At 46.1% G+C, this 16528-nt stretch overlaps 1 protein-coding gene across 1 annotated transcript in view; it reads right to left on the bottom strand.

The window, feature by feature from the left end:
- Positions 1-16528, bottom strand: part of ZFHX3 (zinc finger homeobox 3) — a 735572-nt gene that overhangs the window by 80099 nt on the left and 638945 nt on the right. The window contains exon 12 of the mRNA XM_064519879.1: positions 6931-7162. Within this exon, the coding sequence (XP_064375949.1) occupies positions 6931-7162 (232 nt within the window). The remainder of the gene's footprint in view (positions 1-6930; positions 7163-16528) is intronic.

Genomic DNA, 16528 nt, shown 5'->3' with positions numbered 1-16528 from the left:
AGGACAATAGCTTGTCTTACTCCCTATGCGCTGATGATGAGATGACAGAAGCGGATTTCCTCCTCAGACAACAAAGCCATTGCACGGCCCCGGCCGCAGGGAACAGCCCCCGGCAGAGAACGCTGGGTGCGTGCGACAAGGCCCCAACGGCCCTCGCTGGCCCGCTCCCGAGCGCCTGCTGGGACCGGGCTGGGACACCGAGCACCGAGCGTTTCTTCTAGGATTTATATAAATCCAAACAAATTATCAGTACGTATAACACTCGGAAACGAAGACTGAGCAGGTACCTGCCTTCAGGGGCTTACAGAAAACATATTGGGAAGAGACAACACTGGGTTGCGGGGAGCGAGAGAGAGGTAAAAAGCCTGAGAGACGCTAATGAAGCTGGGCAGCGTTTGATGTTTGCACACAGGAGCTCAGGTTGTCATTTGGGTTGGCAGATTATTAAATGTGTCAATCAAGGACAAGCCTGGAAATGGCAAGGGGAAGCACGTAAAAAGAGGTTAGTTGTTAAACACCAGAGGAAGGAATCTAGTTTTGAGAAAGCGAGCGACTGGCAGCAGTACGAACCCGGAGGAACTCTCCCAGGTATAAGGGACGGCAGGGAAGTGGAAAGAGGTGGCATGCAAATCATGATTTTGAAACTCTTGCTTCTACCAGATGGAAAAATTTTACTTCAACTCCCTCAATACGCACCTCACACCTCGCTTTTCCCTAGCCCTCTACAAGGGCCCCAGCCCCGCCGACAGCAGCAACACACAAGTGGACAATCCAGAAGCAGATGGATCCGTCTTGGATCATCACAGACCCAGAGCTGTAGCATGCTTCGGGCTGCATGGACATTACAGTATTAAATCTGTACCCTGTTCTCTTATAGACACTATACAAGTAACCTCGTTCGAGAAATTTCTAATTGCTGCATGTAGTTATATCCCAGGGAAAAGCGGAGAGAGGCTTATAAAACCCAACTGATTATTCCATCCTGAAACCCTCCATTACCTCTATCAGATGTAGGAGAGCAACATGCATGTTTCTCCACTATTAGCAATGACCACATTTCTTTTAATTGAGACCAAGTACAGGATGTTAGATCTTGATAAATTTGAGCTATTTCAAGCAGGGAGAAATTTCATTCTGCACTACCAATTTCCATTTAGAAAGTCTGAAAGTTTCAGTGGAAGTACAGAGCCTGCAATCATGTAAAATCCACTCCTTTGGAGTGTGTCTCATCCCTGTTGTAATAAATTACATTAATAATTACTCCTCACGCTTGATGATTGTGAATGAGAAATGTCTTGCATGGTTGCCACTCTTCAAGGTGGGAAAATAACAGGATGGCTCCCCTCACAGAGTGCGTCTGTGGAAAATCCCCTTCCCCTCTCCATCTTTTATTCCCCTTCCTTTTACAGGCTGGCTGATCACAACTTCCAAGTCCAAGGCAGGGCCACCAAATAAAGGGAGAATCTGGAGAGCTTGGACAGGAGAGGGGAATTCAGAGAGCAGTGCCACAGGCCTCAAAGACAACGATAACACGCTTTGCGGGACTTCCAAGTCACAAATTTAAGCTGACAAATGTGGCTGACATCAAGCCACCCTTCTGCTAAATACGAACTCTTTGCCTAAGAGAAAACCTTTTCATACTGCAAACCACATCCTGAGCGTTTCATGAACAAATCTGCTCCGACTCACGCGGGCGCTCGCTCCTGTTCCCATTTGCTATCACCTCTCTCCTGACGGCGATGCCGCTACTTTCCTTCTGCAGCTACAGAAGCTGCTTTTAAGAAAGAGGAACGTTAGCAAATCGTTTCGTATGACTTGGAATTAAAGCAGAGGTGCAAACACCATATGAGCACCCAGCTGTCTGCAACCACCACGGGCAAAACTAAGCTGAGTTTGGTAACTACTACTTTAAACCACACGGGGTTTTTCTCATCTGGCAACAGCGTTAACTACACTGCAGTTTTGTTTACACGCTTGGTTTCATTAAAAATTCACATCCTGATTTCAGCCTACAGTTTGAAGCCCTTCAGAAAGTCAAACACTGAAATAGAAGCAACATGTGGCTGGATAGTGCATCTGCCTCTGTTCAGGGGCAGAGGAGGGGGGAAACGAGGGAGTGACAGGGTATCCCCTCCTCCCAGGGAGCTCCGGGAACAAAACAGCTTTCAAGAGGTTACCAGAACAGAGCTCTACAGTAAAGGTATTAATCTCAATAATCGTAATCAACCTGAGCGGAGCGAGGAGAATGGCAGGTCCCTGGCTGTTTGCTGACAGAAGGAGCAGCATGGATGCTCCAGCAAGACCAGGACAGACAGGGAAAGACGCACAGCTAGTAATTCTCTTGCTGACACTGTGTTCCAGCCCTTTTCCTGTCCAAACAAAGGTTCTTTTGACTGCTCTTGGCTTAGTTCAGCAACTTCTTCCAGAGAGCCTGCCCTCATTCTTCACATGCAAGGGCCCATAACAATGACTTTGTGTGTCGGAGGAAGATGGCTGCTAGGATTTGGCAGAGATTAGCAAAATTGCTGAAACAGTATGTCCACCATAGGGGATCGGTTCTCTGCAACGGAATGCAGACGGCGGCATCCCCTTGCCGTACAAGTCCAGGAAAATAAGTTTTCAAAATCTACAAATGGCATCTCTGGCTGGCTTAGGGCAGTCTTAGGGAAAGACTCCCATCTCCAAAAGGACAAAGAGGTTCTCTAGAAATAAATGGTGCTAGAGAAAAAAAATCTAAAGCCCCACTGAACAGAAGATATTCTTTTAATTTATTTTTTAACCTTCCTACAGGTTTTCACAGTAAAGATATAAACCTGTGTAAAATAGTCTATAGGATGACTAACAGAGTCTAGAGATGGTCAGCGTTTCCCATTAAATACTATATGGCTTTTCCACAAGTCATCTCATTCCTCCTGCAATGCTCTGGAATGGTCTCCAGCTCACCTTTAAAGATCATAAAATCTGACTTTTTGGGGCTAACTTGCCACATTTCTTTAAGCATTCTCAACAGTCACACAGATTATGTACACATTGCGGTACTCGAATTAAAGCAGCAGCATTGCCTTGAAAACAGAAAAGAAAAAAGAGAGAGGTGTGTACCGTTGTCCATGCTGCACTGTTTCTTCACTGGACAGTGCAGGGTGCTCGTTTCAGCTGCTGGTGCCTCAGAGCAGGAACCGTCTTCTCCAACTGCACGCAGCCCACCATGCTAGCCACGGGAGGACTGCAGAGCACGCTTACATAAACATGACTCTTCAGCAATTCAGTATTATGTTCTGCATTTAAATCTAAGAAAAATCTGTGTTTCTCTTCAAACACGTCAAGAAATTCTGGGCTCATATGAGAACAAGGTCAAAATGAAACTCCTGGGCATCACAAAATCTCAAGTTCTCCTCTTGCCTCAGTTCCACCTGACCCATCTGGATCTAATTATACTTCTGCTGAGCCCAAGCACGAAGTGTTTCCACCTGAGGAACTTCTGCTCAGGTCAAACTTACTGCAAGCGGTAGGACTTCGTCCTGACTTCAAGAGCAGCTGCATGAAGAAACAGGCCTGGGACAGGGAAGCCCCCGATCTGCTGGGAGATGAGGAACGCAGGCATGTGACAGACTTCTGTACTGTGGAAAGAGCGAGCAAAACCCACTCTGCTCCTTCCACAGGAGCACAGCTATGGAAAGAGAGCAGACGGAGATGAAGACCAGGAAAAGGCAGAAGCAATATGTAAAGGAGGAAACCGGCTAATTACGAACAGCACTTGCCTAAAGAGAAGCAGGCTCAGCAGCTGGGGCTGTAACAAATTCACGTCTCATATGGATTGCATGTACAGAGGGACATAACAACCGAGCATCGGGCTGCGTGCGCCGCTGTGAAACAAACGCTAGAAGTAAAGCCAGCGGTTCCACCCCGGGCTGGCGACTCCGAGCACAGTCGTCTCAGGTGAGTTACAAAATGGGCTGCTTGTACTTGATGCCTTCTGGAAGGAAACACTTGCAAAGCCAGAACAAAAATTTGGTGCAGGTTCTTTTATTCTTTTATTTCTATCACTATCTAATCAGTCATAAGTGCATCCACCCCTACATCTTTAGAACCTTTTGTTATTTATTTTTGCTAACCCCTCATCATTAAAAATCAATTAGCTTATGGGTAACATAATACAGAAGCTTCTGCAGGAGGGCTGACATATGCAGTGGCAACAGCCCAGATACTACAGCAATGGATGTCCATAAATATCCAACAGAGGAAAGTAAACCCCCACCACTAAAGCTGTATTCTTTCTGATCAACAAAACAGCTGAATGTCCAGTCTGGGCCCACCTCCCTGTCTGCTGCATAATTAGCACACTTCCCAGAGCAAGCAGAAAAGTTTAATTGTCTTTAATTATCCAGCTCAAGAAGATTGGTTTTCTTGCCTGATGTCCATATAATTTCCCTGCCAATGACTTCATCCCTTTACTGGAAGTGGAGCATAGCTTCCAAAGCTCTTTTCCATAAAAGACACAAAAGTTTCAGTGAAGGCTGTGTTGCTGGCACAAGTAAAGACACAAAGGTCCTTGTGTCTACAAGGCTGTTGCTGAGACTGCTGCATGTGTTTTCTAAGGGGTGGGAGGGAATGAGTTGCAACTAATGTGCAATCAAGAACCATCACAATTACAAATGTAAATGAACAGGCAATTGGCACTGACCTTTGTAGATTGTTAGAGGACTAATTAAGGTATGATCAGACACTCTCTTCCAACAGATTGAGATGCATCTATACAAGCAACTATCTACACTCCACCCCAGAGACAGCAATGCTTTTTCCTACATGCTCACTTACACCAACAAGTAAGTACACACAGGCAAAAAAACATTTAACCCTGGCACCTGTCCTCTGTCACAAAACAAAAGAAGATGACAGTGGGAAGAACAACCCAGGCTCTACTTGCTTGGTCCACACAGTCTGATTTAACAAAAAGCTACAGTGAAAGGGCTAAGCTACATGTTTTTTCCTGTAACCAGCAATTTTATGTGAAGTTGGAGATGAGTATAGTGGTACAAACTGGATGAAGTTAGAGAAAGAAGAAAGTGCTAAAGGATCTTCCAGCATTTCCAATAAGGCCACAAAGGTTTGCAGGAGAAGAAGAATCGGTAGCGGTTTTTGAGGGAGAGAAGACCCATGGCCAGGGCCATGTCCTGGCGGGTTTTAAATACTCCCAGACGGGGACTCCGCAACCTCGCTGGACAACCTGCTCCAGGGTCCGACCACCCTCGCAGCAAAGAAGTTCTGCAGAAGGTAAAAAGGCAGGAGATGCTGTGAGGTCTAAAATGTTTTAAGGGACCCCAGAAAGATTAGTGATAACAAAAGGGGATTCACTTTGTGGGGGGGGGGAAAAAAGATGTTTTATTTTTAGGGAAAAGTAATTCAAAAGGAAAATAATTAACTAGAAAGGGAGAAATAACCCGCACTGATGACTACCAGAGAGTACAATCAGGCATCGAAACAAACCACTGCACTTGTAATGCAGCAAACCAGCCAAAAAGTCACTGTTCCTCTGGGACCATTGAAAGAGAAATGTCATAGATCAGACTCGGGTCTCTGAAACACAGGGAAGATTTTTTTCATGTTACCAGCTATCACAAGAGACTTCCCATCAAGAAACAATGAGGAAAGCCTGCCCAACCCTCAGCCCCCTCCCAAAACCTAAAAACACAAGACACGGCAGGATCAGCGCTGTACGATACGGCGGGAGGAAGCGCAGAGAGCGAGCGGCGAGCATCGCCCGCAGCATCGCACGGCGTAAGGGGCGAGCGCGGTCCTGCGACACCACCTCGCCGTCCTCCCAAGGGCCGGGCGCTTGCACGTGTCCCACAGGAAAATCCACAAATTCCAAAACCAACGCCACGCAAACGTGTCGGAAGAGTGAATTTAAGCCTAGGTGTGCATTCCTTGTGCACGCTGCTGACACCCAAACCAACAGAAGAATAACGACAGCCAGCGAAATAACAGCAGCATTTTACAACACTGGGAGTTTAAACATCACAGGAAAAAAGGGGAGCGATCGGGCTATTCGAAGCAGACCTTTTTATGCGTAAGACGACGATTACACCGAAAACTGAAATCTGACCGCCCAGCAGTGAGCGCGAGGCGTGTCTGCTCAGCCTCTCCCAACAACGGACTGAAATAATATTTAAAGTGAAAAATCTCAGGTCAAAGCGACCTGCAAAACAGATCGGGATTTTCTTTTGTTTTCTTTCACCCTCTTTTGCATTCGGAAGAGTCATACTTTTATTTTTAAAACACTGAAATAAAATATGATAAAGAAGTTTTTAGCATCTTGCTTGCTGTCAAGTTGAGTCAGTTTGCAGTCAACAAGCTCAACAGGAATTATTTCAAGCCATTTGTATCAGGGAAATATTTTTGAACTGAGATTTCCTTTCAGTGATTTGTCGAGAGTTCTAATTAAAAAGCTAACTACACATTTTTTAAATGGTCTGCAAATCCTTTTCTCTCAGCTACTCAGTTTCTACATTCTCAGTATCTGCAGTGTCATAATCCTGGCAGAGGTACGGGGGAAAAAAGTTTCTAAAGTAAAAGACAAACATAAACAAAGACTTTTCAAGATTATTTTGTACATCACAAAAGGGCACAGACGATTTCTACTCTCTATTCATTTTGCTTTTATGAGAAGTCACAAACCATACAACACCAATCAACACATCCTTTCAAAACTATAAGGTTTTCCTACAGTAAAACATCATGGAGAAGCAGAAACACTGTAAGAGCCACTGTCCCCTCTGGGACGGTGCGTGTTCACTGCCACCGTGACCTTGGAGAAACGTTCACTGAGCTCGCCAAGAAACTCCGTGCACGGTCTGACGGCTGCTAGTCAAGCACGGGGATGCACACAAGCCAAGAGACCAGCTCTGTTCACGTAAGAGATGCACTACTCACCAGCATCAGCAGCTGGACACTTCCGGATGGTGAAGATCTGTCCCAAGTCCTCCTCTTCCTCAGGGAGACCCTTCTGGAGGCGTTGCAGCTTGCGTAGGCTCTCACTCCGTTGATGTTTCATGGAGCGCACGTGCTGGATAAGGTTCAGCTTGGCCTTGGTGGAGTAGTTACAGAGGACACAGTGATAATAGCAGCTTTCACCCTCAACCCCACTCTCATGATGCTGAAGGTGCTGTGAAGAACAAAGCAGAGAGACATGAATTTCCTGTATCATCTCCCATCTTTTTGGGTTAGCCCACTGCAAATTGCTAAAAGCTACCCGGAAATTAGGTAAAAGCAAAACAAAACAAAAACCCTTTTGAAGAAGAAACGTAAGATCAAGCCTCTTTATTCTCAAGTTACCACACACTTTCCTGCCTAGAAAGTAAGAAAAACATAGCGCATACCAAAATCAGTGCAGAACCAACAATCAAGATAGGCAAGATCATCATCATCTTCAGTGAAAGAAAATACCAGATCCAACATTAACAACTGTTCATGACCTATGCATTGCTAACTCTTTCATATCAAGCTTATCCAACTTCATGTCAAACAGATTACATTTGATAAAATGTCATTGAAAACTATGAAGAATAAAACAAAAGCAATCCCAGAACACAAAGAACCCCTTAGATCGAGAGGTCCTGGAAACTGCTTATGGAAGCAGAGCATCTGAGGGTGCATCATTCAGTGCTCAGCTCCTTGGCATTGAGTTTTACTCCCCTGGAACTGGAAGGAACCAGCAATCTGGCCTGGAAGATGGTTGTGACAGCAATCTAAACTGAAAAGCCAGTGGTAAGCACACAGCTGGAGATCACTTAAAGATGTTAGAACTTGGAAAAAAAAGACTTGTCACCCCCTGAAACAGCACTATCACAGCCAATATAGCTAATCCAAGAGTATTATCCTTGATTATTTGATGAAACCTATCAATCGCCTGGCACAGAGGCCAATGCCACTAGGAAAATGATTAACTATTTTGTGTCAGTGATCCCAAAGATGAGGCAATTACTTCTTAAGACCACAGGGAAGAATTTGCTTGCAGCTACGTTGGGAGTCGCTGCTCCGCTGCGCTCTGTTTAATTTGGGTAGCATCAGGGCTGCTCCCTTAGATTGCACAGTAACATTGCAGGTTCCCACAGTAAGGACTTAGCACAAGCTGAAGAAAAACAGTTACCAAAACTGAAGTCAAATGACATGAAAGATTCCTTAGTGAAGGCCATTTGGTTTTTCTACCACATACCTATACTATAGCTAAGCAATAGTCCATATCAGCTCTTACCATCCAACCTCAAGACCTTCCTTTCATCTTTTGTGTCATCTCATGAAACTTTTCTTATCATACAGTCCACTCAAGGCACATAAGTAAGGTAATTTGGACATGCACTCAAGGTTTGTCAATCAAATATTGTCTACGTGCAGCCAGGACCTTCTGATATAAATCCTTATGTGAATTATCTCAGTTACAGCTAAGAGAAGATTAAAGACACATCTTACCCAGCTCTGTGTGCTTAGCTAACATGGAAAAAGGAGATCCCTCTGAGTGCAGGAATGATTAAAAATAGGATAGGAGCTGATGCTGAGACTTCTGATTGGAAGAGTAAGGGAAGAGAATAAATGTATTCTAGATCTGGCTAATTAGACCAGCCTCTTTGGGGATCACAATGTATTTAATTAAATTCACTGTAATATTTGAAGAATCCACTAGGGCACTAATCCCACTGGTGCCCTCAAAAGATTTTTTGCTGTTTTCTCTCAGAAGAACTTTTTCTTTTTCTTCCTATTTCTATTGTTTGCATGCATTACCTTATTCCAGAGCCAGAAAGGAGAAATGGCCTAAAACATAAAAAGCTTAAGGCTGGTAAACCAGTCGCAAAAGCTGTGCGACTGGCTTGCACAGCCCAGTTTAACCAGCCTTACTGCACTCTGTTTAGATCAGATTTCTCCAGAAAAATCTGCCCCACTGCCCCTTACCTTTCTGCATTTTGAGGCTATTGCCCCGGGGTCTACAACCAACACAGAATCTGAGCTCAGAAAGTGTGAACGGGCTCAGGAGTGGCTCCTCTGCGAGAGGCACAGCAAAGCCCTCGGGAGCAATTACAGCAAAGATCTGGTCACGGGTTCAAGGAAGCACTAGGCACACGGTCCCTCCGGGAACCAGAGGTATTGTCTGCACTGCTCTGATTTAAAAGGGGATTTTAGGAGAACGTTTGTTCTAAACAGTTTCATAAACAGGTCTCGTGTTCTGTTCTTCGCGTGCCCCTCTCCAGCGCTGTTCCGTTCAGAAAGCCCCCGCGCCGGGGCCGCTCTCACCCGCTGCAACGCGGGGGCAGCCAAAATCGCGTGCCAGCGCCTGCGAGGGCACCGCAGCGGCGGCACGGCACGGCACGCTCAGCAGCGTGAATTTACTTCACTCTTTCAACAGAGGAAAGGAGAAGGGAAGGATAAGACAAGAAAAAGCTGCGAGTTACTGAAAGCGATGAAACGCTGGACAAATAAGTGTAGTTACTGTCCATCATACTGTTAAACCTTCCTCTTACGAGAATTTGTCCATATCAGACAAAACACAAATTCAAAACATTAAACTAGAACCTCATTAAAAGAGAAATCAACTTGAAAAATCAACAGAATATATTGTTCCTAGGAAAACCAACCAACTTCTGTCAGAGGACATCGATTTCTGCAGGTCCGAGGGGGGTGTCCGCTCCCCCTCCCTTTCAGCAATAGGAAACTTCTAACATCTGGTTCTTCACGCATGGAATGCAAAATATTGATCAGGTTTAGTCAAAGCTCCACTTTAAATCAGAAACAGACAGAAGAACATTCTGATAGAAACCATAAGGCTCACGGGTAAAGCTTCCCAGGAGAGCCAGGCCCGTTACTGTACACACTCCAACCACAGCACAGCATCGTGCTGCTCACAACGCCTATTCCTACACGCAAATCAACCCAAATCCAGCCCATCTTCCATTCGGGAAATGCGCAGATCTCTGTGCAAAGCTACCCTCTCGCTCCGTAAGAGAGTCATTAGTGAAGGAGGATATTGCTCAAATACCTCATTTTATTTATTTGCTGTTATCTCTGTACTACTCCCTCCCCCCGGACTGTTACCGCAGAACTTGCTCTGTGGAATATCAGTCCCTGATCAGTTATGAAGCAAACTCCAGTTTTTGCTTATTTTGTCTCCTCAGCGAATATCCGCTTTGATTCTGCCCCTTCTAAAAACTTCTGCTTGGTGAGAGAGCCAAAAGGGCGAGCAGAGCGGATGGGCTCCCGCAGGCAAAACCGCATCAAAACGGGACAATGAATGAATCTACTGTGCCGAAAAACAAACGTGAGGAGCTACCATCACGCAGCGATCCCGACTGCTGCACTTCAGGAGGGGCATCGCTGACGGCAGCCTGCGAGCCGCCGGCGTTGGAAGTCAGGGCTGGGGAGGGCGCGGCGGGGAGCGAGCGGCAGCCCCGGAGCGAGCGGTGCTCAGCCGCGGCGCTGCGGCAGCCCCAGCTCGGCCCGGAAGCTTTGCTCCGCCAGACCGGCTCTGCAGACCCACTCAGAAAGCACCGCGCAGCCTCCCCGCCGCTTCTCGGCTGCAGGACGTCAGCACGCTCAGACGGTCCGAATCCAGTTTCTTCTAAGGCATAACAGCATAATAAACGTTCACAGCACACGGCTATGGAAATCTGATTTTCAAACAAACTAAGGAATGACGTTACACTCTATTTCGCCTTCTCTCCTCCTCCATCCTCCGTGCACCCCTGAACTTTGTTTATTTTATTATCTATCTTTTCCCAGTCTAACGCTGCCTCATCCACAGTATTTTGCAATAATCACAGAATGCAATATAACAGCTGTATTATTGTGTCTGATTGCAGGCAGTCCCTCTCTCTCCCATGCCATACATCTAGACTGCAAGTTCCTTTTAGATGCGATTGTTTTAACCAGAACTAAGGATCACATAACCGCTGTAACACAAGTATTAAGGCCTCCTGCTGAATACCACTGCATGTGTTTTTGTAGGTAATGCTCACCATTTAACCTAATTTCTAATTTTTTTTTTTACATATTTTATTTTAGATTTAAAAAGAAGTTTGATCTATGCTTGAAACCTCTTCTGTACTAAGTTTATTAGAGCTACTGTGAAAACAGCCTGATTCCTATGGTAGCATTAACAGACTATGCATCTTACAGTGCTGTTGCCAGAAGGGACACAGTTTTTTTCCAAAACCTATTTGCTATTTTTAGTGGGTCAGATACTGTTCTGGGGGATATCCGACGTATCTGAAGCATAACCCTAGTTCACTGGGGAGATGAAACAATCACTTTGAATTATCTTGTGCTTTTAATGTTTATTATTCATTAGAAATAAACCACACAATTTCTGTGCAGTCTTAACTTCACCTTGGATACTGTCGCCCCTTTTGAGGGCCCAGAATCTGCTCAAGAAGAACCAACGTGACAAGGGTGACAACCTCACAAGCCCTGGTCTGCAAGCTGTGAGGTCCCATCTCCATCTTTGAAAATTACCTATAGTACAGAAAAAATGTAAAGCCTGTAAAAAGACTCACTGCAGGCTGGAGTATGGTCCTCCTCTTCTACAGACCTCAAGATTATTACAAAAAGTAGACGGGAAAAAAAAATCCCTTTATTGTCCTTAAAAAAGCAACCGGTGCTCTCCAGCTCCCCTCTTTGGGCAAAGATTTTCCTGCTAATATCAGGGTATCTGCAGGTGGAAAAAGCAGATGAGATGTTCCTGAGGGCCCAACACCAAGGTGGATGAAATAGTCTTTCATGAACTCTATGCAGCAAATAGAAAAGCAACAACAACAACAACAACAAAAATTCCGTTCTTCACCGACAGCTGACTAACAGAACCACCAACCTCAACAGTGAGTTGGATTTTAAACCACTGAATCTGAAATTCAGGCAAGAGCACTAAGTAGGACAATCAAAGCACTTCTACCACCCTGTGTTTATACCAATGCCCTTTTTACTTGCCCTCTCTGATAACTCACTAATGTGTGTATGGTGGTATGGATAATTAATTGATAAAGAGTCTGGAGAAATCTCTTTCAAACCACTTTTAATGTCACCTTTTCTAGCTGGCTCTTACATTACAGCACAATCCTTCCACAAAACCACAGGCCACTGAACTACCAAGAGCTTCTTTAAGAAACACTAGTTTTTCAGTCTAGAATATCTTTGGAGAAACTGTATTAATGATCGAATAATATATTTTCCACATATAGCACTCTTAATAACACTGAACTCAGAATGACATGTTCTGTTAAAATAGGTAAAATTAATAGTGATTTAAAATAATTAACAGATGTGGCTTAGAGAGATGGAGCCAAAAAACTTCTGGAAGCTGGAAGGTTGCAAAAGCCACGAAAGGGAGTACCACCGTGTCCATGCACTGTTCTTAATCCTACCTGTGAGCATCTGCCGCTGGTCAGCATCAGAGACGAGATCCTGAGCCAGCTGGACCTCTGGCAAATCCCCTATGGCCATGGAGGTATACAGAAACAGCGGAGCACAGCAGGGATGAGGTGAGACATAAAACTGCACACTGTATTGTCAAAGCCAACACCAACATATACTCCCACGTTCAGAAAAGGTGCTGGAGACATGCCAGCCATATAAGCAATGCTGGGCTACGGCATATCCTCGAGGAAGGAAGGAAGGATGCCCAGCCATAATTCGTCCTCAGAGTAAAGTCAGATATGGGTAATTAGCAACAGGTTTGGTAGGAAACGTTTCATATGCCAGCACAAACTGCATTTCCCGGGTTACAAATGCACCTATGGCGATGTGCTTCAGGAGAGTTAGGCAAGCAGCTAAACTCACTCCGGAGCTCAAGGGGAGGCTGCAGGTCACCGTGGAAAGGGACCAGACCCTGTGGTAGATCTCAGAAACCTCATAAGCAGCTCTTGGCCCCCATGTGCCTCTGATCTGCTGCACCAGATAAATCACGCAGTCCTAGAAGACAGGAATCTGAATTTTTAATGAAAGTCATGTGGAAGCAGCTGTCTGATCCTGCTCTGTTCCAAGTACTCCATAAAAGTCAGGGCCGGCTCATCCGTCTTGCTCTCCTTTCACACCTGCAGGCCCTGCTGGAATTTCCTGAAGAGGACCGAGAAGCCGGGGAGACGCCGCACGCAGCGAGAACACGAGCTGGCGACGTGCCCGAAGGCCTGGTGTGCTCGCGACCGCCCCTCGCGCCCCGCCGCTGCGTGGGCCTGCCCAGATGTTCCGAGAGGAGCAGAAAAAATTTATTCTCCTTGCAGCAGGTTCAAAAGATGAACTTATGCTCCCTCGTAGCCTGCCAACGTCTTGCAATTGTTTACGGCTAGCGAAGTAGCAGCATTACGAAACCCTCCCCTCCCTACAGCCTCCCCAGGTCCTCGCATGACGACTCTCTCCATACAATTTGCAAACGCTATCAAGTGCAGACCTACACGACCACAAGTTCTTGCATTTAGCTTGTGTGACTTGAATGGCCTCACAGTCAGCTCCATTCGCCCTCCCACCTCTAGCTGCAGTTTCCTCAGTATCACCCAAGCCCTTAAAAACAACAACACAAGACGACAACGAGGAACAACAAATTAGTTATTCAATTCACTTTTTCCTTTCTGATACTTCTTTTCCAAAGGCTAGAAATGTAGTAATCTTTCCTGCTAAACGGGCTGAGACACTTGATGAAAGTCTCTGAATCATGCAGTAAGCCTTTAAGAATAACACTAAAAGCCCCAACTAACAACCGCTGCCGAACCGTCATTTCCCTTGCCCCCCGCGCTGCACGGAGCTGGGTGCCCCCAGGACCAGGATGGGGCTGCCGCCGTCGAGAGCCCCCCCGGCGCAGGCAGCAGCAGGTAAGGGCAGGGCAGGGCGGCTTGCAGAGCCCTGGGACCGCCGTCACGCCGCCAGCCCCACCGGCGCGATGCTGCCGAGCAGAAGAGAAGCAACAACACGTGACGCTCCGCAGGAGCCCAGCGGCCGTGCAGACCGCAGCTGACCGGAGAGCTGTCCTGCTCCAGAGAAAGGTCAGTCATAATGCATGCAGCAAATAAAATTGGCAGCAGCCCTGCGCGGCAGCTGATTCCCCTCGCACCTCTTCACTCCTGAAGCACAGACCGGCTTCACTGAAGCACTGCAGGGAACCAGATGTTCAGCAATGCTATCAGAGGAAGCAAGGGACAAGAGATGGCCAACGGGACCCAACGCGACGGACGACAACTGGGTTGTAGACGCTCGCTCTGGTGACCGCGAGGCTGCTACTTGCTGCCCTGAAATGCTTTTGGGTTCCCCCACAAACGACCCAAAAATCCACCCAGCAAACTGGGTTTGCTCCACCAGCCCTTTAAGTCTCATTAAAAGCCAAATATTGCTCAGCCTAAAGATGGAGAGCTCAGCATGGATTTTACTGAACGTTAAATCAACCAGCAAGCGTAGCCAGCAAACTCTGTGGCACTTTAACTTTAAATAATGCAATAATTATTGAATTTCCTTTTTATAACCGAAGTGCTGGAATGTAAACAATGGGGCTGTAATTGCAGGAAGGGGGGATCAATAGAGGCAATCGTTTTCAGCCATGTTAATTGTAAATACAATTGCTCCAAGATGTCAGCCTCGTTCTTCTCGCTCCTAGAATCATCCTAACGGATGACAGAGTCCAACTTTCCCATTACAGCTGTTCGTTCCTTTAAGAGGTTCTCAATCAGGTCTGATCAATCTGTCAAGATAATGCATGGAGTAAGTAAGACTCTTCCAAACACAAGCTCCCAATCAATAGCCCGGACCAGCTTAATGAGGAGGGGCTAAAGCCCAGAGGGAGGCAACAGCCCCAGCTTTTGCTCCTCTTTGGCAGCTAACTTCTTCACAGGGCCTTGCTAAGCATATCAGCTCTTAATGAGGACATTGCTTATGCAGGCTGTGATGAGCAGCATCCCCACATGTGCACAGTCCCCTGGGTAGGCAGGACATACAGATTAACCGAAAACAAGAGCCAAGATAGGTTTAACTTGTGTTCGCCCCCTCCCCACCCTTTTAATTGTACAGCAGACCTGAAAGTACTAATTAATCATTCCTTAGAGGAGATCCCAGAAGCTGAAAAACTGTGTGTGACCATTAAAAATACAAAAGCATCACTGAGCTTCCTCCCGGCTACTCGAGGAAGAACGAAGTCCACCAGTAAACCCTTTGCTTGCCCAGCTGCGTCTGCCATCCACTCCCACCACAGCAGAGACATCAACAGACAGCAGAAAGTACTACGATACATCGACTGCAAATCTCTCGGAGGGCGGCAGATGTGAATGGAGCTAAGGCAACAGTCAAAGATGCAATTCTCCATCCAAGTTATTTTTTCTGTGGTAGCACGCAGACAGCCCTTCGCACAGCTAGGGACTGTGCTCAGAGCAGAGCGCTTACCAGCCAGGACAGGGAGCGCAGAGAAAAGGTCTTGCTGCACCTGGGATCGTTCTTACAATTGTGGATCTTCCCTTTCTCACGCTATTTCATTACACGAGCTGCAGTCGTGACAGATCAACTCAGACTATTGCAGCTTTCAAGAATTTTCCTGATCCCCGAGATCTTCACAGCTCTCCGCAGCTCTCCGCAGGCACAAGCACTGCTGTACGAGGAGATGACTGCGGGAGTGCGTGTATCGATCTTGCTAATTATAGCGATAAAAACAAAGTGCAGTTGACAGAACATCTCCTATCAGCTCTTCTAGGAAGTGCTGCCCTCAAATCTCAGGTTCCTGCTCTGGTCATGCCTGTCGTGGCCTCCCAAGCTCCCACCACAGGGCTCATGACGGAGCCTTGCCGTTTGCAGTGATTTACTGTTACTTCTCTCTCCGTTACCAACAGATTCCTCTTGCTGTCTCACGCTCCACCTTGCAGAAGCGGGCGTACAGCAGCCCCATTACACTACCTTTTTAACCCTTACGAAAACTCCTTCATGGCTTAGGAGTTCAGGAACGTGAGGCAGCAACGCTGCTTATGGAGAAGAAAATTCTACATGAATTATCACTTTAAAAGGGAAAATGAGTCATACAAAACTAAAAGAAGCGCATGCGTAAATTATGAATAAATTATGAATAAATTGGAGAAGCGCACTTACCAGAACCCTCCAATCAAGGTAACAGAAAGCAAGACCGGGATTTTATTTCTGGTTTATACTTACATTGACATTAATTCACACAGATTTTCAGACTGCAGCACACAGTTCAGCTGTGCACATCCGACAAACATGAACCCAGTAAACGTCACAAGAAATCTGTTCTACTCCTATAAATGAGGTACGTCGAACAGGAGCCGAGCTTTACACAGCCATCCCCACACAGCAGTTCAGTAGCTTAACGATGGCGGGGTTCTTTTACAGGTTTGTAAGTTAACCAAAAATCTAAATCAATGACATTTTGCTCCTCAGAAAAACATACAGTTTTGTCAATTTGTATTTTCCAGGGAGGCTGTCACCTCTGGGGATATACGACAAAAAAGCTGTACTTTGTTTTTAAAAGCAGTGCTTGGAAAGCGTTGTATGGGCAGCAACAGGATGA

The sequence above is a fragment of the Dromaius novaehollandiae genome, chromosome 13 (assembly GCF_036370855.1).
Source record: "Dromaius novaehollandiae isolate bDroNov1 chromosome 13, bDroNov1.hap1, whole genome shotgun sequence".
Taxonomy (NCBI): Eukaryota; Metazoa; Chordata; class Aves; order Casuariiformes; family Dromaiidae; genus Dromaius; species Dromaius novaehollandiae.
This window is presented reverse-complemented; position numbering and strand designations above follow the sequence as displayed.